Source organism: Pleurodeles waltl, chromosome 3_1 (genome assembly GCF_031143425.1).
Source record: "Pleurodeles waltl isolate 20211129_DDA chromosome 3_1, aPleWal1.hap1.20221129, whole genome shotgun sequence".
Taxonomy (NCBI): Eukaryota; Metazoa; Chordata; class Amphibia; order Caudata; family Salamandridae; genus Pleurodeles; species Pleurodeles waltl.
The window spans coordinates 365,292,969-365,315,540 of record NC_090440.1 but is presented as its reverse complement, the minus strand read 5'-3'; the positions used below and the strand labels follow the sequence as shown (position 1 = coordinate 365,315,540).

General features: G+C 47.7%; 1 protein-coding gene across 1 annotated transcript in view; it reads right to left on the bottom strand.

The window, feature by feature from the left end:
* The window catches only part of TRPM7 (transient receptor potential cation channel subfamily M member 7), a 1,269,618-nt gene that overhangs the window by 192,920 nt on the left and 1,054,126 nt on the right, over positions 1–22,572 (bottom strand). Inside the window, exon 31 of the mRNA XM_069222535.1 lies at positions 745–770. Within this exon, the coding sequence (XP_069078636.1) occupies positions 745–770 (26 nt within the window). The remainder of the gene's footprint in view (positions 1–744; positions 771–22,572) is intronic.

Here is a 22,572-nt window from a genome sequence, read left to right as displayed (position 1 = left end):
GATTAACTCCTAGAATGGTCTCAGGGACGCAAAGAAGATGATGATGGACTACGGCGCATTCGAGAGTCCTGCGAAGACTGAGACACCCGTGCCGTGAGGAGCTTCATCCGCCGCTCCCGCAACGTCTTAGGCTTCAGGTGACGACAGGCGTCAGCATCGTGGTGGGTGCCTAGGCACCACATGCAGACAGTATGGGAGTCCGTGACCGAGTTCTGCCAAGCACATGACCCACAGGGCATAAAAGCCAATAGGCAGATACACTGTCCTAAAGGTACAAAAAAATACCTGAAAAAGGTGAAGGCCAAAAATGGCCAGAGGAACGGTTTCTCTGGATCTGCGCTGCCCGCGTGGAAAAGAAGAAACTGACTTCAGCGCGTCAGTGGAGGGACTATATGGACTCTGTTGATGTCATATCCGGGGGCGACATCTCTACGGAGTCGCACGACGCACTATTGACACCCAGAGGTACTGCTGTGGAAAAGTTTCTGGATCTAGTCTGATGCCCTGGAAAGAAGGTATAACTGCAGAACAGCCAGTTACTGTGCCTTCCTCTTCTAACATGGAGTTCTCAATAACAGAGCACCGCAGGTACAGAACACATGGTTATATCCTAAACAGTGTGCAGCTGCAGAGATACTAAAACCATAGTATGTTGGGAACATCACCCCCACAACAGCCATGTTGTCATGCATTTAAAACAAACAAGAACGTTTAGTAATAAAAATAAAATAAAAAAAAACTTACCATTCAAAGCATCTTCTTCCTGTGATCTATGAAAAATAAAAATATATACAGTGATGTTGAGCTGCACGTCATTCATTTCTTCATAGGCTAACTATGTGTATGTACGTTTTTAAAGTACTTACTTCAATGCTTTAAAGATTTACTATTATTTGACTCATATACCTCTATATTGACCAGAAAAAGCTACGTACCACCAGTAACATGGTTTATGATTGGTACTTTATCTAAACGCAGATTCATCACCTTTAGAATAATACCTGGTGCCAAATAAGGACTTGCAAAAGAAAGGAAATTACGTCAGAGCACAGGAGTAGCACCTGAATACAGCTCAGCACTATCTCTTCTGGGGTGGCGTGAGGCCGTCACAGAGTCAGTTGGCGACACCTGCTTGTATGCAGGAGCAATTGCTGTTGAAAACCCAGATCCACTGGGACAGTCTAAAGGGGACGAATCTGAGTTACAAGTATCCATAATGTACTTTTTTACTACTAGGCTGCCAGAGATGCTAAGCCAGTCTTCGACATAACACATTTCTTCAGATGCTGTTACCTCCCTGGATAGAGCTCTTGGTGGCAAGAAAATATTTGAGCCAGGAAATTGAGAAAACACATTTCAATCGATTTCAAATAAATTAAGGTCAAGGTTTAGTAATTGAGAATCCAGTAGGATAAGAGCACCCACAAGACACATCAATTAAAATAAGGAACATGGCGCCAGATGTACTAAATCACAAATTAAAGACTGCTTAATAGCAAATCTTAATAAGTCGTTATCAAGGAGTTTAAGTTGAATCATTTTAAATAACTATCAAATAAAGAATATTCTAATTTCTTAAGTGGTAATGGCATATGTTTCAATGTGGGTTTCTTATAATTAATGATTAAACAATATTCTGTATTTCAAAATATGAATGGGAAATAGCGTTTCATAGAGAGTTGCAAATTGCAGCCGTCACAGGGGCAGTAACTGATGACATCAAAACATCCAGGAAGTTCTCCGGAGAGCCTAGGAGATCTTAGAAGAAAGGCAGAACCATTGAGAAACTGAAAATGGCAAGCAAGAATCCACATGGGGGACACAATAATAGCAGGAAGAGGAAAAGATGGTGGATACTTTCTGATACTACTGAATCCATAAATAGTGAATATTCGCAGGTGTCAGACTAGATTCTGAAACCTTAAAAGCAGTACTCCTGCGTGTCAGTAGGCAACGTAGTGAAGCTTGCAGCGATGTTTCGTTCTGGAAGTGATGAGTGCAGCAGCACATAAGCGCCACCTACGCACACTGACCTCAGCTGCTTCCTAGGTCGTCCATGCCCTCAGACAACTGGATGACCATTGTGCAGATCTCTACATTTGGGACCTTATTGGATAGATGAGAAAAGAGTACAGGTCATAGAACGGGGAGGTAAGAGGGTTAGAGAAGAATCTGAAGTTCTTGTTCTTCTAATCGCAGATTACGCACCTTGTGAATAGATAACATAGCAATACCTCCCAAGGTGGTGGGTCTGTGAACTGGGTTATATCAAAAAGTTCTTCAGGACCGAGAAAGCACAATGTCCCTCTCAACGGACCCAACTGTTGAGGCTATTTGAGCATGAGTACCAACACCCACACAGCTGTCTGACAGATGTCCAGGACAGGCACTCCTCCTGCTAACACAGTGGTAGCCTCTTTGGCCATGGTAAAATGAGCCGGCAAGCCTTCTGTGAGCTGCTTCTTTATCAGTGCCCGGAAGAGCCTTATGCAGACAATAATTCATTCTACACTGCCTTGCTCCTCCTCGTTACAAAACACCCTACAAAGAGCTGATTATCCACCAGATGTTCTTTGGTTTTAATAATAATGTTTAGTGCTTTTTTAAGGTCGAAACAATTGAGTCTTTCTGCCTCTTTAGAGAGATGAGATAGAGTAAAGAGTGCCGAAAGGGCAACAGCCTGCCTGACATGAAAAGGAGTGCCAACAATGGGTTGAAATGAAGCCCTGGTATTTAACACCAACTTATTTGGGAACAAATTGTATAAGGTAGGTTGACAGTTAGAGTTTGGAGCTCACTCAGACGCCTATCAGATGTTCACAGTGAGAAAGATGCTCTTTAATGTAAGAATTCTCAAGAGACAACAGTATAGTTGCTCAAAATGGACGCACATGTAAAAATGAGGTCTAAATTCAGATCCCACTGTGATCCCTAAACTGCAAAGAGTAAGTCCTTGCTGGGCTATGAAGACAACAAAAATCAATACTTCAGGTAACCGTGCCTGTAATAGGCCAAGTTCTTGGGTGCCCCATCAATTAACACATTTGTCCTAATGACTGACGTTCACTGATTATGTGAAGTGACACCTCCTGCAGGTCTAAGGAGGTCAGTTGCCACAGCTCATTCTTCCATGCATGAAAATGCAGGTCGTATAGGCCCGACTACAGTACCTGCCCAGCTACCAAGACAGAAGATCCTCCTGAAGAGGTAGCTTGATCGGAGGACATATGCTCATGCCTAGGAGTTCCAGGTACCACACTCTCCTGGACCAATAAGGTGATACTATGACGACTTTGGTTTGGTCAATCCTAATCTTATTCAGGATTTGAGACACGAAGGCAGTGACTTGAAGGCAACACAGAAAAGTTTGACATTGCACGTTTGCTGCGTGGTGGTGAAAAGATCGAGCTAGAAGACACCCCGTGACACCTCCAGGTGTAACTGCTATTTGTGATCTGCTGACTAAGTACAATCTGGCTTTTAAATATCCCACTAAATGGTTCACCACCAAGGAAATATCCTGGCAATACAGCCACTTCTAGAGGCATGAAGCCTTTTGACATAGAACCTAGAACATCACCTCGTCCTACTTGTTGAGATACCACATGCCGGTGGTGTTGTTCGTGGGCACCTGCACCAGCCAAGCCTTCAGGGTAAGGATGGCCTTCAACACCGAGAGAATCGCCCTCAACAGCATACTGATGTGGAGATGACTCTCCACTGGAGACCAGAGGTCTCTGATCTCCACCTCATGCAGGTGGACTCCCCAACCCAAACAGTGATGTATCCCTGGAAAATGTCAGCTCTATGTAGGATAACGAAAGGGGTCTGCCACTGACCCAACTGCAGTCAAGTGGCCAACACTTGCAATCTTTTGAAGTCTCCTCCAAAATCTGGATATAACCCAACAGTTTCCCATGATGTTGAGTCCGCCTGGGATCTGAGGCTCCAATGCTGAACCAGCATGTGTAACCTGGTGTGTGTGGTCAGCAGGATGCAGGAGGCCAACATCCCCAAAAGAGTTAGAGCCATCTTTACTGAGATCCTAGACTGAGACTGAAACATTGAGATCATAGCCTGAATGTCCTGGACTCACTGTTCCAGGAGAAAGTCACAAAAGTGTACCAAACCCTAAACAGCTCCGATGAACAGCAGCGTATGAAGAGGAGTAAAGTGTGACTTTGGCACATTGACACTGAACCCCAACAATGTTAGGAGGTTCACCGTCATCTGGAGGTGGCAGATGGCTACCTGGGGCGTGCCTGGCTTCCAACAGTCAGTTGCTGAGGTAGGTAAAGACTGGTAGCCCCAACCTCAAAAGGCGTGCTGCAACCACTGTCATCAATTTCGTGAACTCCCAAGGGGTGCTGGCGAGGCTAAAGGGAAGCACTGCAAACTGAAAATGCTCCTGGGCCATCATGAACTGCAGATAGAACATGTGGACCTGCAGAACGGTGATTTCATGGTATGTTATGTTAACAGTATTTTTATAGCACACACATATCACCCGTGAAGGTATACAGGTAACGGTAGCCAGTGAAAATAAAATTACCTGCAGGTCCGATGCCACTATCCAGAATCCCGGTTAGACAGGACATGGGCTAGCGTGAGCATCTTAACTTTGTTCTTCCGCATAAGGGCATTGAGAAGTCAACGATCTAAAACAGGAAGAACGCCTCCATCCTCCTCACGAAAAAGAAAGCAGAAACAGTAACACTCAGTTCCTATTTCTGAGGCTGGAACTTTTTCTTTGGCCCCTTTGCCCAAAATGGCCTGCACTGCCTGCTGTAAGCCAGACTGATGATCCTCATTCAGCTGCCCTGAAGGTGGGGGAATGTAAGAAGGGATAGAAAGAAATGGAATGGCATGGCTCCGGTCGACAATCTGGAGAACCCACTTGTCTGAAGCGATAGTTCTTCCACCGTTGGAGGAACTATTAGATACCGCCGGCCATAAGGTGGCTGTGTGCCATCAAGGACCCAGTAAAGTGATTTTGAGAGATGCTGGAGGAGTGGGGGGGGGGCTCAGTTATACTTTATACTTACTGTCCTTTTTGTCTCAGAGGACCACAGCCTCTGCCACGAAAAGGCGTAAAGCCTGCTAGGCAAAATGAGTCTGGCGCTGGTAAAATAGGAAACTTGTACGCCAGTTAGAGATGCCTGGACATCGCCGGAGAAACCATTTGACCTCATCCATGTGTGGTGCTGAAGAGCCACACTGGTATCCATTGCATGTCCTAAACAGCTACTTGTGTCCAGTCCAAAGCAAATGAGAAATTTGGTTGCATTGCGCTCATCCTGAATAGTCTAGGTAAGGGACACCCAAATGTCATCTGAAACAGCTGGTACAACTTGTGTCACACAGTCGCAGAGGGCATGAGAAGAGCAACCTATGAGACAGCTGCCATTCCCAGATCTCAGGGCAAGGACTGTGGATGAGAAAATCCCGTTTCCAAATGTTTCAATTCTCTTATCAGGGCAGAGCAGTGAGGAATGCACTTGAATTAGCTTTTCTGGTGGACTCCTGTAACACTGGATTCTCTGGAACTGGGTGCTGAGTAAGAAAGCAGGGTCGCCAGGTGCAGGATGACGAACAATATGCCTGTTAACAGGCGGACCTGAACAAGGCTTTGAGTAAGTGCCCAAAAGAGGGTCTGTGAGGCCCTCATTAAATGGCTGTTAAATAACAATGGCTCTGTGGGAGCCTGACCAGGATGCAATACTTCGGTCGGTACATTAGTCTTGACTTCAATGAATGGTAGTTGTAAGCCCAGAACTTCTGCAGTCCTTCACATAACAGTGACAAAGATGCTTTTCTCCGTGGAAGAATCATGGGAAGTGTCCAGCCCTCTGCATCTTGAAGCGATTCATATCAGTTCTCATCATCATAATGGGGAACATAGTCATCCTGCCATCATAATTAACATTATCCGAGTTTGTGAAGAAAAAAATGTGTGAATTTCAGGCCGCACCAGTCAGGTCATAGTGGATTCAATGTGGAGTCCAATAGCACTTTGGGCTGTACATTCTTACCCAGCGTTGATGGGGGGAGGGGGGGTAGTCATCAGCATCGATTTGAGATGAACCGGTGCAGGGGATGGTGCTGGAACTGAAGCAGTTGCTGACTCTTGTGTGGGTCCGAGAGGCACTGATGGCATCATGGGTGGATCTGCCTGGGGGAAGTCCGACTGGAGATCCCTGCAGATCCTTGTTGTCCAAAGGCCTTCCAGAGGGAGTATACGGAGCCTGGCCTCTCTGAAGTCCTATACTTGCTGCAACGTGCACTGGGACCAAACTCTGAATTGGTTCTGATGAAGCGATAGACACGCTGACAACCTTGCACCCTCTGTGGAGTCTAAGACGGAAGGGGACAATTACCGCTTCAACTTCTTGTGCTTTTTTTTTCCGGAACTTACCCGAAGACTTCAACTGTGACAAAGGTCTTCTGTGGCAATGACTGAAAGTGCAGGAACGGACCTTCCTTTTGCCTCTGAGTGGTCACTGCATGGAGTCTTCTTGTGTTTGGCAATGTAAAGGTTTACCTTACAGTCTTGTATGGCCTTCAATGTCAGCTGGGCCAAGTCACAGCAGGCCCTGGGGTTGTGATCCAAACCCAGGCCCCACAAAAATACTTTCTGATAGTCTGACACAGGCACCTGTACGCGACAGTCCCTACAATGTTTAAACCCTGTTGTTTCAAAGGGTGATATTTTCCCTTGCACACTGGTGGAAATGCTTGAAAAAATCTGGATCTACTACTTAAGGTGCATAAAGAAAGGAACTGATGTTAGCTTGCATGGATGTCGCATACATGTGGCTCCACACGTCACTTTCTGAGCACATCAACATTAGCGCAGAGCCGCATGACACACAGGAGTGCTGCTTTTAAAGTTTCTGAATCCTGTGCAATGCCTAGGGAATGTTCAATAGGTGAGGCATCTGCAGTTAGAAATATCCATCAGTTATTAGTTCAGAACAAGGCAAATTATTTGGTAAATCCTCACTATATGTCCCTGAGTCAGCAAAGAGGAGGATATGGACACAAATTGGGGCCAGAATAAATGCAGTTGGAGTTACCAGCAGAGGTATCAATGACATATTTAAACATTAGTATGATGCACAGTCCCGTACTAAAGAAAGAATGGCTATCAGTTGATGTGAAGCTTCAGCAACTGGAGGTGGAAGAAGAGAACATCTTTCAACAACCACAGAACATCTAAATATTCAAGATTTCAGCATGAATCCATATCTGGTGTTGTTGACACTAATATCGACGTGCCTACATTGGCTGAGTTAGGTAAGACTTAAAAATTGAGATATATTTCATTTCATTAATTTAAAAAATATATTTTTGTAAATGAATACATTTTTGTTTCCTTTCATGTGTTCTAATTAAACACATTGTATGGTAGTTTTTAAAACCAGCATTATGCTTAAAGTGTTAAAAATACATTTGCAATGAAGTAATATTTTATTAACTTTTAATTTATTTGTTTCAACATATAAAAAATGTAGTGTCATTCATGTCTTGGTAAAAAAAAAATGTCCACCTACACCTTTTATAATGAATATAACCTATACCTTAATTTCAGAGACAATTGAGCAAAAGCTGTCCCGCCAGTCGGCCGCCCATACGTCCAGAAACCCGCCGGCCGCATTTGGACATCCCCGCTGGGCCAGCGGGCAGAAACAGAATTTCTGCCCGCCTGCCCAGTGGGGATGTCAGCCGTAGCATTGCAGCCGGCTACTAATGAAGCCGGCGGCAATGTGGCGGGGGCAGCAGCACCCGTCGCGATTTTCACTGTCTGCCAGGAAGACATTGAAAATTGCGACGGGGCTGTGCCTGGGGGCCCCTGCACTACCCATGCCAAGTGCATGGGCAGTGCAGGGGCCCCAAGGGGCCCCGTGACTCCCCTTCCCACCAGCCTTTCCATGGCGGTGTCTACCGACATGGACAGGCTGGTGGGAAAGGGAATCAAAATCCCCAAGCAGCGCTGCCCTGACGGATTCAGACCGCCGGGACAACCATGGCGGTAAACCAAAATATGGTGATTTGTACCGCCAGCCTGTTGGCGGTACGATCGCCACTTCAACCCTGGCGGTCGTAATGAGGGCCAATATGTCATTGGGATATTTTATCACAATAAATAGTAATAAATAATTTTACATATTACTCTGCTTACTTAAAGGTACACACAGTTACTTCACCTCAGGGCATAGAAGAAGTAGTGGCAGAAGAGGAGGAAGAAATGGCAGGGCCAAGTACTCTGGAGTACACTTCAACAAGTATAACAGTAATATCGTCAGCACCAGATACATCAAAATTTCAGGCAACATTCACTACGGCCATAAGTATAACAAACAAGGTACTTAGCTTCAGTAACAACCTTTCTGGTACAGACTTGTATCTGCAGATTTCTCACCTTTTGAATATTCCCCTGGTCTCAGACTGGATTTGGAAACATTTCTAGCAGTACCTTTGTGCACCAGTAGGTGGTGCATGCGGCTCCGCCCCTATGCTGTTCTGCTCCGGAAATAGAGAGCGGAGCCTATATAGATGCCATTCCTGCGTGCTAACAGTTGCTTTCAAACACACAGAGGGTACCACAGCAAACCGGTTGAGATCAGAGTACAGATTCCTAGATTTGGGAGCTTATTAATTCACAAAACAGAAAGAACAGTGAATGAAAGTGCCGGTGCGGAATCTGCGGTTAGATGGCGTCTCTATCAGAAAGATCGTTACTGAAAGAAAGGAACTTGTTCTTCGGATAGACACATCTAACCGCAGTTACGTCACCTTTTGACTAGATATCACAGCAGTACCTATTAGTAGGTGGGTCTGTGAATAAACCCAAAACAAAAAGCCCTGAAGGACTGAACAAATGAAATACCTCTCTAGGCGTACCTGGCTGCCTAGAAAGTAGTGCTTTGTAAACAGATGGAGGGATCTCAATGTAGCTGCCTGGCAGAAGTTCATGACAGAAACTCCATATGGCAACACAGTAGTAGCTGCTTTGGCTCTGCTGAAATAAGCATGCATCCCCTCTGCAGACTGCTTTTTGGCCAATGCAAAGGAGATCTTAATGAAGAGCAACATCCAGCAGGAAATGGTCTATTTCTACATGACCGTACATTTTATGATCCAGTGAACCCCACAAAGATCCGATCATCCACTCAGTGTGCTGTGGTACAATCAATGTACAAGCTAACTTCTCTTTTGAGGTCTAATTGATGGAGTCGCTCCTCCTCCTTGGAGGGGTGAGGCAGAGCGAAAAATGCCAATAAGGTGATATTTGGACCTTACGTGGGTTGGTGTCAGAGCTTTCACCAGGAAAGGATGCTCGTGTTTGGAGAATCTGTTTTATTCAGGAAGAATGTGGTATGCGGCAGATTCACAAAGAAAGCCTGAAGTTCACTCACCTGCCACGCTAATGTTATGGTAAAGAGGAACACTATCTTGACGGTGAGAAGCCACAGAAGCCACCTGTGAAGTGGCTGAAATAGAGTGCACATCAAATATGTGAGGACTAAGTTAAGGCCCCTCTGTGGCATGATCAAGGGAGAGGGTGAAAACAGATGTTGCAAACCTTTAAAAAAAAAAAAAAAAGAAGAAGAAGAAAAAACGCATCACAACAGGTGATTTGAATAATGAAGGCTCTTCCGGCAAACTTAAAAAGGCCAAAAGATATTCTTTAACTCTGCCCGTCTTGCCAGATGAAAGACAAAAATAACAAAACATCTGATAACTTTGCCAGGAGGGGGGTTAATCTGCCATGTACCACACCAAGCAACACATTTTTCCCAAAGAATGGCATATACTTGTAGAGGAAAGCCTAGATGTCAAGATGACATGAACCACCTCCAAGGGCTGGGGGTAAAAACCTACATAGTTGCTGGGACAGCAAATCATTGTTGTGGGGCGGGGGAGGGGGGCGAGCGTTCAAGGGGGAAGCGGTCAGTCCTAATCTTCCGGGCAGAATACGTATATTGGCAGGTAGGCATACAGCGGTCTCAAGTTCCACCTTAGGCAGAAAGTTCATGAAAACTCCGAAGCGCAGGACTGCTGATATTGCACGTTCTCTGCAGAGGCGAACAGGTCGAGAATTCATAGAAGAGACCTTATGCTATCTACAGGTGCAACTGCAACTTGTGATCCATTAGGAGTCGATGGCAGAGATCATCACCCTAGGATTCAAGAACTTGGCAGGTGGTTGGCCACCAGGAAAATTCCTTATTGGGCAAATAATTTCTAGAGGCTCAAGGCCTTCTGCTGCCAGGGCTGTGACTCCACCCTGTACACTGGAGAGCAGAAACCTCTCCCAGGTGGCCACTTCACCCCAAGAGTGATGCATAGGTCACCACTTGCAACTCTGATTTGGATAAGGAGAGAGGTCTGCCACTGACCCAATTGCAGCCCAGTAGCCACCGCTTCAGATCTTTTCTAATCTCCTACGAAATCTGGAAGTGGTCGGAGAGGACCCTTTGACGTTGGACCCCTGAAACTTCAAGTTCTACTGCAAAACCCACATGTCTCCTGGCATGCTTTACAAGCAGGATCCCTCCAAGCCCTGCAGCCTCACAATCAACTTTACTGAAATCCAGGACAGAAGCACAAAACTCAGATTAATAATAGCATGAATGTCTTGCACTCTCAGCCCCAAGAAAAAGAGACAGAAAAAATAATGTCCAAAATGGCTCAGCTAAAGAAAAGCATTTGGGAAGGTGTTGATAGTGAACCCCAACAATGACAGGAGTTTCGCCATAGTCTGGAGGTGGCTGATCACCGCCTGGGGTGTGCTCTTCTTCAACAGCCAGTCATCAAGGTAGGGGAAGACTGAAACACCTGACCTCCGAAGTAGTGCTGCCACCACTGCCATCACTTTCATGAGCACCTAAGGAGTGCTGGTGAGACCACAGGGTTTTCCCACAAACTGAAAATGCTCCTGCCCCACCAAGAACTGCAGGTAGCATCAATGACCTGCAGATGTAATGCCATCATCCAGTCTCCTGGGTTGAGGATACATAAAACCTGGGCAAGGGTGAGCATTTTCAATTTGTCCTTTCTGAGGAAGGCGTTGAGAGGGAACAAGTATGAAACATGATGAAGGCCTCAGTTCTTCTTTGGCACCAGAAAGTGGAGGAAATAACAAGCCCACTTCACTTCTCAATTAACGCCAGTCGGAGAGCAGAAGAAGGTGGACATATGGCAGTTAGCACAAAAAAAAAAAAAAAAAAAAGGTTTAGAGACCTAAGACTCTTCCTGGACTCCCTTCAAACTCAGACCAAACGATCAGCTCCCCCGAACTTGTCACAGGACATCATGGAAGAAGACGGACACACACTCTCCCCTGGGTCTGAGAAGGGAAACCCGGACCGGCACGATCCAGCCACTTGCCCCAGTGGCGGGAGACCTGGAAAGATGAACTAAGGCTCATGACGACAAAGGCCAAGTCCTGCACGCCGTGGTGACACACACCCAGCTCTCAGAAGGAGATAAATACCGTTTGCCATTGAAACCGACTCTTACACCCCCGTGAACGAACTTTTGCCTTACCCCAAGGGTAGCAGAGGGGTCTCAACGAGAAGGGTCATGGAGTAATTTGGCCACCTACTCAGCGGACAGATGAGTATTTGCTCGGACCCTATGTAGTCATTCAGCATATTCCTCCTAGCCTTTGATACAAATTATACCATGCTGCTAATAAGTTCTCCCTGGACTAGAGAGCCAAGGGGCCTAGCAGGGCAATGTTAGAATGTTAGACTGTTAGTATGTTATAATGTATCCATCCACGATCTGACCTAGTAAAACTGACACTAGTAGATAGGCTCAACTTCACAGCTACTGACTATCCAAACATAGACTGAGATTTGTCAGGCATGGAAACGCTGAATGCGTAACCAATTTGTTTTAGCACACCCCCTCCCGATAAGACATAAGAAATAGGATATAACGTCAGAATAGTAGAAACCCCCATGACCCTAAGCTGGATCCCTATTGTTTATATTAAACTCACGAAATAGGGATCCTCAAAGCCTGTATGTAGATTAGAGACCATTATTAAAATACACACTAAAAGGTTCTTTAAATATTTCTAAGAGGCTAACCCAGGGAGACACTACAAGTACAGGATGAGGAACAGGGGTATGATCGGACCTCAATCAAAAGAAAGTACACTTCTACAATATTCAAGTCAGAACATAGAGGTACCCACTATCCACATACAGCGCAGGCTTACGGACTATACTCAGCACAGACTCCGAGATACTATTGTTTGCTAGCCCCTACTTTTTCTCTTCAATATAGTATGAGGCAATACTGTATTGGAACCTATTCATTTCCTATGGGGGAGTTAAAGTTGTTTATATTGTTTACATTGTCTATATCACGATTTAGAATTGAGGTGTCTTCCACTGTTCTTTTATTTACCTATAGACCTTGGATAGTCCCCAACCCAATATTATGCACACAAAGCTACGATAATTAGAAACGAAAATCAAATGTTATTGGTATGGGATGTATTGTAATGCATATATATGTGACTGTTTGAATATCCTATAACCCCTCCTTTGTTCCAATGCTGGACGACTCGATTTCCCCACCCTGTCTCCCTCCCCAACTCCTTTCATCCCTACTCCCCCCACCCACCCACCCCATCTGCCATACTGTCCCCACAACATAGAACTCATATAATAAAAATATAAAGACGAAAAGCAGATCCTACACTACACAATCAGGCCAAGGTACACGTACTCACATAGAAAATGTTTTCCTCCGTCATTGACACAGCTCTCCTATCTCATCTTCGACTACGCCTAGCTGTTCCCCCCCCCTTCGCCATTGATATTGAGAGGCCCTAATTAGATAGCGTTCAGAAACACATATGCCCCCCTTTGCACTGGCCCCCCTTCTCTCTTCTCTTTCCCCCCTCCCATGGCCTCTATCAACAAACAAGCGACCAGCGACACCAGCGTGACCATCTCTCCACATGCTCCATCCGTGCTTCACTTATCACATCCCATCCCCCTCCCCACGTGCCAGATAGAAGACCTCCCAATAAGGGACGGAAGTGCTGCGTCTTGGCCCCCCTCACCCCCCCTTCGGTAGCCGCCCGACTGACAGCATTAGGAGCCCCTATACGAAAGGGACCCGTAGCCTATAGACCAACCTCCCTAGGGGAACTCTTCTATCTTCTTCCCCTATCCTTCTCTTCTTTAACTCTTCATTTATGTCTTTGGTCTTATTCTTCCCTACCCCCTTTTCCTTGCCCCTTAACCTCTTCCATCCCTCCATTTCCCTTCCCTTCCTCTCTAGAGATTTTCCGGCGTCCACCGGCTGTTCCCCTCCTCCCCCTAACATATTAATATTACGGCCACCCCCCTCCCTTCTTTCGCCCCAGCACGACCTAAACATCCCCCAACATTTTGTGTGGCACTGATGAATCTCAACAGCCATATCTAATATGACGGGAGCTGCTTCCAACATGACCCCTCCACTACGTATCGTCTCATGGAATGTGCATGGTATGGAAAAAAATACTGTCCTTCCTTCAATCAAAAAAAGTGGACATAGCCCTGATACAAGAGACCCATTTGGACAATGAGGAAGCCAGTAAGCTCTGCCGAAATTGGGTGGGAAGGGTCTCCTACAGCTGCTGCTCAGCAGAACGAGAGCCTGGAGGTGGCACCCCCCGTAAATGCGGAGTAGCAATTTTGATATGAAAAGCACTCCCGATTACAACGATTAAAACATGGAATGATCCGGAGGGGAGGTATGTATTTGCAAAACTGAAGGCAGGCAACACATTCTTATGTGTAGGCTCAGTCTATGCCCCAACTGGTTCTAAACGATCCTTATTTCTACGGCTCAACCGTCTACTGACGGAAATAGGGACCACCTGTTATATTATGGGAGGGTACTAGAACCTAGCCCAAGACGCTATTTTGGATAGAACAGGGCCTATTGACACGGGCAATAACCAAGACCAAGTACTGCTTACAGACCTCATTGCGGATGCAGGCTTGACGGACTACTGGAGATTGTTGCACCCAAAAGACAAAGAATATACATACCTGTCCTCAGTCCACGGCACCTAATCCCGACTGGGTTATTTTCTAGTGTCACGAAATATAGTCCCCCAACTTGATGATTCTATAACACTTGAAAGCGGACATTCCGACCATTCTCCTGTCCTCCTTCAGATTCGGACAGGTCTCATCTTCCCTGGTCGTAAACCTTGGTGCTTTGCGGTACATAGGTACCGCTCCCCACAAGAAAAAGAACACCTGAGGACCCACATATCCACCTACATGGCTGACAACGTCGGCACCGTGTCCTCTAAACAGGTCCTACGGGCCGCGGCAAAAGCAACCCTAAGAGGTAGCATGATGCGTGACGCAGCATTAGCTAATAAAGAGAGGCAACTGCGCGAATGAACCCTTGAAGAGGACATCCGGAGACTTACCAGACAATACACCGCACAACCATCCTTAGCACTTCGTCGCTCTCTTGAACAAGCCTGCATGAATCACAATGAGCTATATACTTCGCAGGCGGAGTATGCACTGCAAAGATTGCGCGGCCGTCATTATGAGCAGGGCGAGAAAGCGGGCAGACTTCTGGCGGCACAACTTCGACAGCGAGAAGCTGCCTCCAGCATCCTGGCGATTACGACCCCATCAGGAACAGTGATTACTCGACCACAAGACATAGCAAACACACTTGCGACCTTTTTTCGCCATCTCTATACCTCCGAAACAGCCACCACCACGGAGCAAACAGAGGCCTTCTTAGCTGCAGCTAATCTACCTTACCTTTCAGAGGCAGGCCGGGCTCTCCTGGAGGGTGATATAAGCAGGGAAGAAATAGCACAAGTTATCAAAACCCTCCCTTACCACAAAACCCCAGGCGAGGATGGTTTCCCAGCCGAGTTCAACAGATGGGCGGGAGAGGGGGCGACCACTGCGGTGCATGAAGCCCTCATGGAAGCGTGCGAGGAGGGCTCGCTCGGCGCACTCTCCAATAAGGCCACCATTGTTGTCCTGCCTAAGCCAGGCAAGGACCCCTTACTATGCGGTAGCTACTGTCCTATCTCTCTCCTAAACGGGGACGTCAAGCTTCTGGCCAGTGTGCTGGTAGCCTGCTTACGCAAATTAATACCATCCCTGATCCATAACACACAAGTGGGATTCGTACCTGGCTGCACCTCCAGAAATCATATGCGCACCCTCTGCCACACTCTCCACGAATCTCTCAACATGCCGATTGAAGCCCTGGCCCTGTCCCTCGATGCAGAGAAGGCGTTCGACTGCATCGAATGGCCTTATCTCTTCGCTACCATGAAGCACTTCTGCCTCGGAGTACAGTTCATTTCCAAAGTCTGCCTACTATACGACCACCCCATAGCACAAGTAAACTGCGGGTGGTTCGTGTCGGACCCATTTCCTATTAGTAGAGGCACGAGGCAGGGCTGTCGCCGCTATTGTTCTTGCTGGCAATGGGACCCCTAGCGGCCACCATACGAAACTCTCAACAGATACAAGGCATCCCTGTAGGAAGTTGGGCATTTCCTTACAATCCCCCTAGCAGGAGGAACCTTCAAAATGTATCTCTACGCGGATGATATCTTGCTCACCCTATCTGATTTGGATAGCTCTATCCCAGCACTACTTTCGATCATAGGGGATTTCGCATCCCTGTCAGGATACCGTGTGAACTGGGACAAGAGCGAATCATTATCCCTCTCACGAATGACAACGAGGGCCGCAATCCACGGGCTACCATTTAAATGGACACCGTCACACCTCAAATACTTGGGGACACTTGTCAATCGAGGCTTGGAACACATGATCAAGGGCAACCTAGACCCCCTTATATATAGAATGAAACAGGACTTTGCTAAGTGGTCGCAGCTGGGACTTTCTATGTGGGGCAGGACACAGGCGGTCAGGATGGTCACCCTCCCACGCTTCACATATATGCTAGGCATGCTCCCATTACATGTCCCTCTGACCCTGCTCCGGGGAATAGACGCCTCAATAAGAACCTTCGTATGGAGCTCTATACGCCCAAGACTGACACCAGCAAAATTACTAGCAAGGAGGTCCCACTGAGGTTTGAGCCTACCCTCTGTGGAGAACTACTCGTTGGCCTTACAACTGTCACAATTGGCGTACTTACTCCCCGGAACTACTGACCCCCCCACAATGGGTGGTCATGGAGAACCTTCTACGAGGAAACCGCGAGGGACTGGGAGGAGTGTACGCAGATCATCCCAGACGGCCAAATCCGGTTCTCACGGCAACAAATGCGGCATGGCGCAGAGCTCACCACCTTCTGGGAATACACCCCTTCTTACACTCACAAGCCCCGATAGAAGGGAACAAAGTCATTAAAATTGGGGGTAACACCCTAAAACGGTCCCAATGGAGTGATGTGGGCATTAACAATATAGCCCAAATCACAGATGGTGATCAACTCCGACCTTTCGCCACTCTAAGAACCAATTTTGACATACATAAGAGCCAGGAATGGCGATATTTACAGCTTAAACATTGCCTACACAAGATGCTCGGAACCCCCCCCAAGGGAAGTCAAAACCTCACCAATTGTCGTCTACCTGCAGAAGTGGGGCCGTCCTGGCTTGGCAGGTTGGGCTGTGTGAAAGGAGTGGGAGCAGAAGGATGACTGGATCGTTTGACCCCAACTGGGGAGTTGGTGGGTGCTGCGGTCTCAGCCTCTAAACATCTGGGCATCCCCCGGAGGTTTAAATGGATGCTGGTACACAGATAAGTCCAGGTAGAGTGTGGTGGCCCTGTTCTCTCTTAATCACTCCAGTGAGGTCGCCCTATTCTCTTTGAACCACTTCAGTGCAGAATCTGCCCTGTCCCCAAGGGCATCTCCATATGTGCTGACTGGCTATCGCCTAAAAAAACAGGCAATGCAGTGAGACATGGCACTGAACAGTAACACTGAAGCCAGTGGCTCACTCAATGAAATCAGTGGTATCTAGATGATTTATTACCACGGCAGCATCAGAACTTGACGATAACGATGGTTTTTAAACCATATTGCTGCTTTTCACATTTACAAATGATTTCTCATCTCATTCATATTTGTATCTGCTAGAAATGGGGTCTCTAGTTGGCAGTGGTTTGTACCCTATCCAAGTAGGTGTAGGAAAGTCCTCTCTTTCTGGCATGATTACCCCAACTTTTTGCCTGATATCAGCCTGCTTAGACTGTTTTCACTGGGATCCCAGTAATTGGGCTCTATCCTCCAAATTTGGTAGTTTTGTTACTTCATACAACCCACAATTGGCATACTGATGTACCCCTGCAAGTCCCTGGCAGATGGCACCCAGGGCATTGGTACACCATGGGTCTCCCATGGGCTGCAGCAGATATTATGCCACCCATGGGAGCCAATGCAAACTGTGTCTGCAGGTCTGTCATTTGCAACCTGCGTGAAAAGGTGCACGCACACTTTCACTGTGGTCCAGCTACATAATGGTTCCAGTATTGGTGGCATGATTCCATGCACTCTGGGGATTCCTTAGAGGATCCCCCAATTCTGCTCCTACCAGTCTTCCAAGGTCTGCAGGCAGCCGGCGCTGCTGCCGCACCCCAGACACTATTATGCCCTCCTGCTGCTTGACCAGTTCGAGCAGGGGACAGCAGAACAAAGGGTTTCCTGTAGGAGAGAGGTGCACCACTGGATTGCCTTGGAGGGCACATTTGGTGCCCTTCTTGCATAATCCGGTTTGTACTAGTCCAGGGACCACTGGTCCCTGCTCTGGCATGAAACACACAAAGAAAAAGGGAGTGTCCACTCCCCTGTCCCGCTCCACCCTTAGGGTATTGCACAGAGCTCCTCCAGGTGGCCACTTGGTTCTGCCATCTTGGAACAAAGATGGGCAGAGGCCTCTGGGAGCATCTGCTTGGGTAGGCCAGGTAGCTCACATCAGTGACCCCTCTGGATAAATGGGTACCCAGAGTGACCAAACCCCCTTTTTGGGCTATTAGGGACTCCCTTGAGGATGGGTCCCCAGATTCACCATGCAGGACTCCACCAGAACCTCTCTGCAAAAACATATTCTGTTCCTGGCCTCCAGAACTGTTGCTGGGCTGAACATGAACTGAGCAAGACTGCCTGAAACAACCTCTCAACGGCTCCTGTCAGCATTCTGCAACATTTCCACAGCTGTGCATCTTCGGGGGGGGGGGGGGGGGGGGGGGGGGGTCGGCAAGACTTCAGTTGCACCAATAAGCAAGAAGGAATCTCCCTTGGAGTGAAGAAGTCACTCCCTTGCATCGACAGGCCCCTAAGGCGATGATCTCTGCACGGTGGGTTCTGTCCTCTGGACCTGCGAAGGTTCTCCAGCATAGGTGGTGGTTCTGAGGGATCCTCTAGGTCATCACTGCCTTCTGTCCGATGAGGGAGATGGTGAGCCCTTGCTTCCTTCACTTGGACAGAATCCCTGTGCACCGTGACTGTTGCACCGACAAAGGCTTGTTGACTCCTGCTTTGCGGGATCTTCAGGCTCCAAGTAGCTCCAACCACCAGCACTCTACCTCTGCAGGGACAATTTCCTCTCTGCTGCTCCAGTGGCGTGGGACTCCTCTTCAGGTGTGCTGACTGGGCCTCACTGTGACTTACTGTGCCTGCTGCCAGTGGGTTGCTTGTGGGGGCTTCAACTGCTTCTACTGGCTTTCCTGCATCCTGAGGGTCGAGTACCCAGGACCTTGCTGGTCCTCCACAGCTCTGAAAAACCTCCAACAACTCTTTTGCATTTGCCTGTGCTTGTTGGTGGTCCTCCTGACCTGTCTGCAATCCGGGGACCATCAAGGGACAGCTCGCAGGTGACTTCTGGGACTCCCAGAAGTCACTCCTCTGAAGCTCCTGGACACCGAAGCTGGACTTCTTCCTTCACTGTTGATCCGGATCTTAAGCTACAGAAGGGTAGGCATTGGCTCTTGTCCCACCTGGACACTCCTGCTCAGATTGGACCCTCTCCCCTTCTTTTGCAGATCCTCCTCACCCAGAATCGGCCCTTTGGTTCCACTGGTCTGGTCCTGCTTCTGCATTCTCCAACTGCGACATCCCCATGTTAGCCTATGGGAGAACCAGTAACTTACCTCTCTGCACCCAGCCACTGGGGATCTTCTCGGTACCTACCTTTTGGGGTTCCACTCTCCCCCAGCCCTTGTCTAACTACTCCATACACTCTAGTGGGGAACACCAGATTGCATTAAATTATTTTTAGATACAGCTTGCCCCCCCCCCCCCCATAGGGCCCTTGGTAATTTATGCTTCCCCTGAGTACTTACCTGTATATATTTTGTGTGTTCATAACTCCAGAGGGAGGTATACCAATGGTAGTTTAGATTGATGTAAACTGGGGTGGCATGGTGTGCAAAAGAACAATGGAATAAACCCAAATCTGTGACTGGGGGTGAGTGTTAAAAAAGTTTCAGCACTCCATCTTTCATCCTTTTGTGCTTCTAAAGTTGCCCTAAGTGGGAAGGGTGTGCCCAGACATGGGTCTCGTGCTCCCTGTGCCACTGGATTCAAGCTAGCCTGGCTGATGAAGGATGATACCCTGAAACTGGTCCCAGGATGCTTGTTTTAAGTCCTGGGAGGAACTGGCCTGGCAGTTTGAGCTCAGCTGTTCCCATGGGGAACAGGCTCATGGCTGATTTGCTTATGGCTGGGTCCAAACTGGGGTGGCATAGTGAGTGTAAGGAAATGCCTCCTTTGCATGGTCCCCCCATGACTTTTTGCCTTTGCTGATGCCAAGTTATGATTTGAAAGTGTGCTAGGACCTGCTAACCAGGCCCCAGCACCAGTGTTCTTTCCCTAAACTGTACCTTTGTCTCCACAATTGGCACAACCCTGGCAACATCTACCAGGAGGGTGAATGAGATGCAAGCTCTGTCATCAAAGCCATCGTATCTCACTATCTGTCCAGAGAAGGTGGTACTCAGACAAGGTGGTACTCAGAACTCATGCCTCTTTCCTCCCCAAGGTGGTGACCCCATTTAAATTGGGCCAGAACATCACCCTGCCGACCCTCTTTGCTCCACCGCATCCCTCTAAGGAAGAGGAGCGAGTCCACCGACTGGAAGTTTGGTATCAAACTTCTCAGCACAATAAATGCACACTGATGCCAGTGTACATTTTATTGTGAAATACACCCAGAGGGCATCTTAGAGATGCCCCCTGAAAACATACCCGACTTCCAGTGTGGGCTGACTAGTTTTTGCCAGCCTGCCACACACCAGACATGTTGCTGGCCACATGGGGAGAGTGCCTTTGTCACTCTGTGGCCAGGAACAAAGCCTGTACTGGGTGGAGGTGCTTCTCACCTCCCCCTGCAGGAACTGTAACACCTGGCGGTGAGCCTCAAAGGCTCAGCCTTTTTGTTACAGCGCCACAGGGCATCCCAGCTAGTGGAGATGCCCGCCCCTCCGGCCACTGCCCCCACTTTTGACGGCAAGGCTGAAGGAGATAATGAGAAAAACAAGGAGGAGTCACTCCCCAGTCAGGACAGCCCCGAAGGTGTCCTGAGCTGAGGTGACTCTTACTTTTACAAATCCTCCATCTTGCAGATGGAGGATTCTCCCCAATAGGATTAGGGATGTGCCCCCCCCCTCCCCACAGGGAGGAGGCACAAAGAGGGTGTAGCCACCCCTCAGGGCCAGTAGCCATTGGCTACTGCCCTCCCAGACCTAAACACACCCCTAAATTGAGTATTTAGGGGCTCCCAGAACCGAGGAAGAAGGTCTGCTGACCTGAAGCCCTGCAGTGAAGACTAAGACGACAATTGATTTGGCCCCAGCCCCACCGGCCTGTCTCCCTTCTTTGAAGAAAACTGCAACAGCGACGCATCCAAGAGGGTCCAGCAACCTCTGAGGCCTCAAAGGACTACCCTGCATCTAAAGGACCAAGACACTCCGAGAACAGCGGCCCTGTTCAAGAAACTGCAACTCTTTGCAACAAAGAAGCAACTTTTAAAGACCACACGTTTCCCGCCGGAAGCGTGAGACTTTCCACTCTGCACCCGACGCCCCCGCTCGACCTGCGGAAAACTAACACTACAGGGAGGACTCCCCGGAGACTGCGAGCCCGTTAGTAGCCAGAGTTGACCCCCCTGAGCCCTCACAGCGACACATGCAGAGGAAATCAAGAGGCTCCCCCTGACCGCGACTGCCTGCTTCAAGGAGCCCGACGCCTGGAAAACACTGCCCCTGTGCCGCTGAGGGTGTACTTTCTGTGCCTGCTTGTGTCCCCCCCCGGTGCCCTACAAAACCCCCCTGGGTCTGCCCTCCAAAGTCGCGGGTACTTACCTGCTGGCAGACTGGAACCGGGGCACCCCTATTGACATTGAAGCCTATGCGTTTTGGGCACCACTTTGACCTCTGCACCTGACCGGCCCTGAGCTGCTGGTGTGGTAAATTTGGGGTTGCCTTGAACCCCCAACGGTGGGCTACCTTGGACCCAACTTTGAACCCTGTAAGTGTTTTACTTACCTGTGAGTGAAATACCTTTCATATAAAGTATTGTTTGTAAATCTTGAACCTGTGGTTCTTAAAATAAACTAAGAAAATATATTTTTCTATATAAAAACCTATTGGCCTGGAATTGTCTTTGTGTTCCTCATTTATTGCCTGTGTGTGTACAACAAATGGTTAACACTACCCTCTGATAAGCCTACTGCTCGACCACACTACCACAAAATAGAGCATTAGAATTATCTCTTTTTGCCACTATCTTACCTCTAAGGGGAACCCTTGGACTCTGTGCACACTATTTCTTACTTTGAAATAGTATATACAGAGCCAACTTCCTACAGTGAGCAAAAGAACAATGGATTAAACCCAGATTTGTGACTGAAGGTGAGTGTTTGAAAAGATTCAGCACTCAGTCCATCATCCTAAGGTGTTCCTAAAGTCTGATTTGGTGTGCCTATAAAAAAAGTACCTTTATTTTTGCAACACTGTGTGGCTCCTTTAATGTGTGTTAAGTTACTGTGTGACCACTGTGGTATTGCAAGTGCTTACCATGCCTTCTAGATAGGTTTTGGCTGCTCACCACAGCTACCCTAGAGAGCCCTGGCTGTCTAGACACTGTAACACTAACTAATTGGGGTTTGCCTGGACCTAGCATAAGGTGTAACACCATAGGTGTCCACCACACACTGGGTCAGCTTCCTACAGTAGTAACCAACACTCGGGTCAGGGTAAGGAAGCCACATACCCAAGATAACTTGCCTCAAGCAGTCAGGCTTACCTCAGAGGCAATGTGTAAAGTATTTGTAAACACACACACACACACACACACACACACACACACACAGTGTAAACACCACAAACGTACTCCACCCCAGTTTAGAAAAATAGTCAATATTCATCTGAGTAAAACAAGACCAAAAATACACAAATCCAACATACACAAGTAAAGATATCACTTTTTAAAGGTTCAAATGAGTCCTGATCCAAAGGAATCAATAGTTGTATCTTTTTAGTACAAAGTTCCCGGAATGTGTCAAAAACAAAGACAATGAGGGCCACAGGG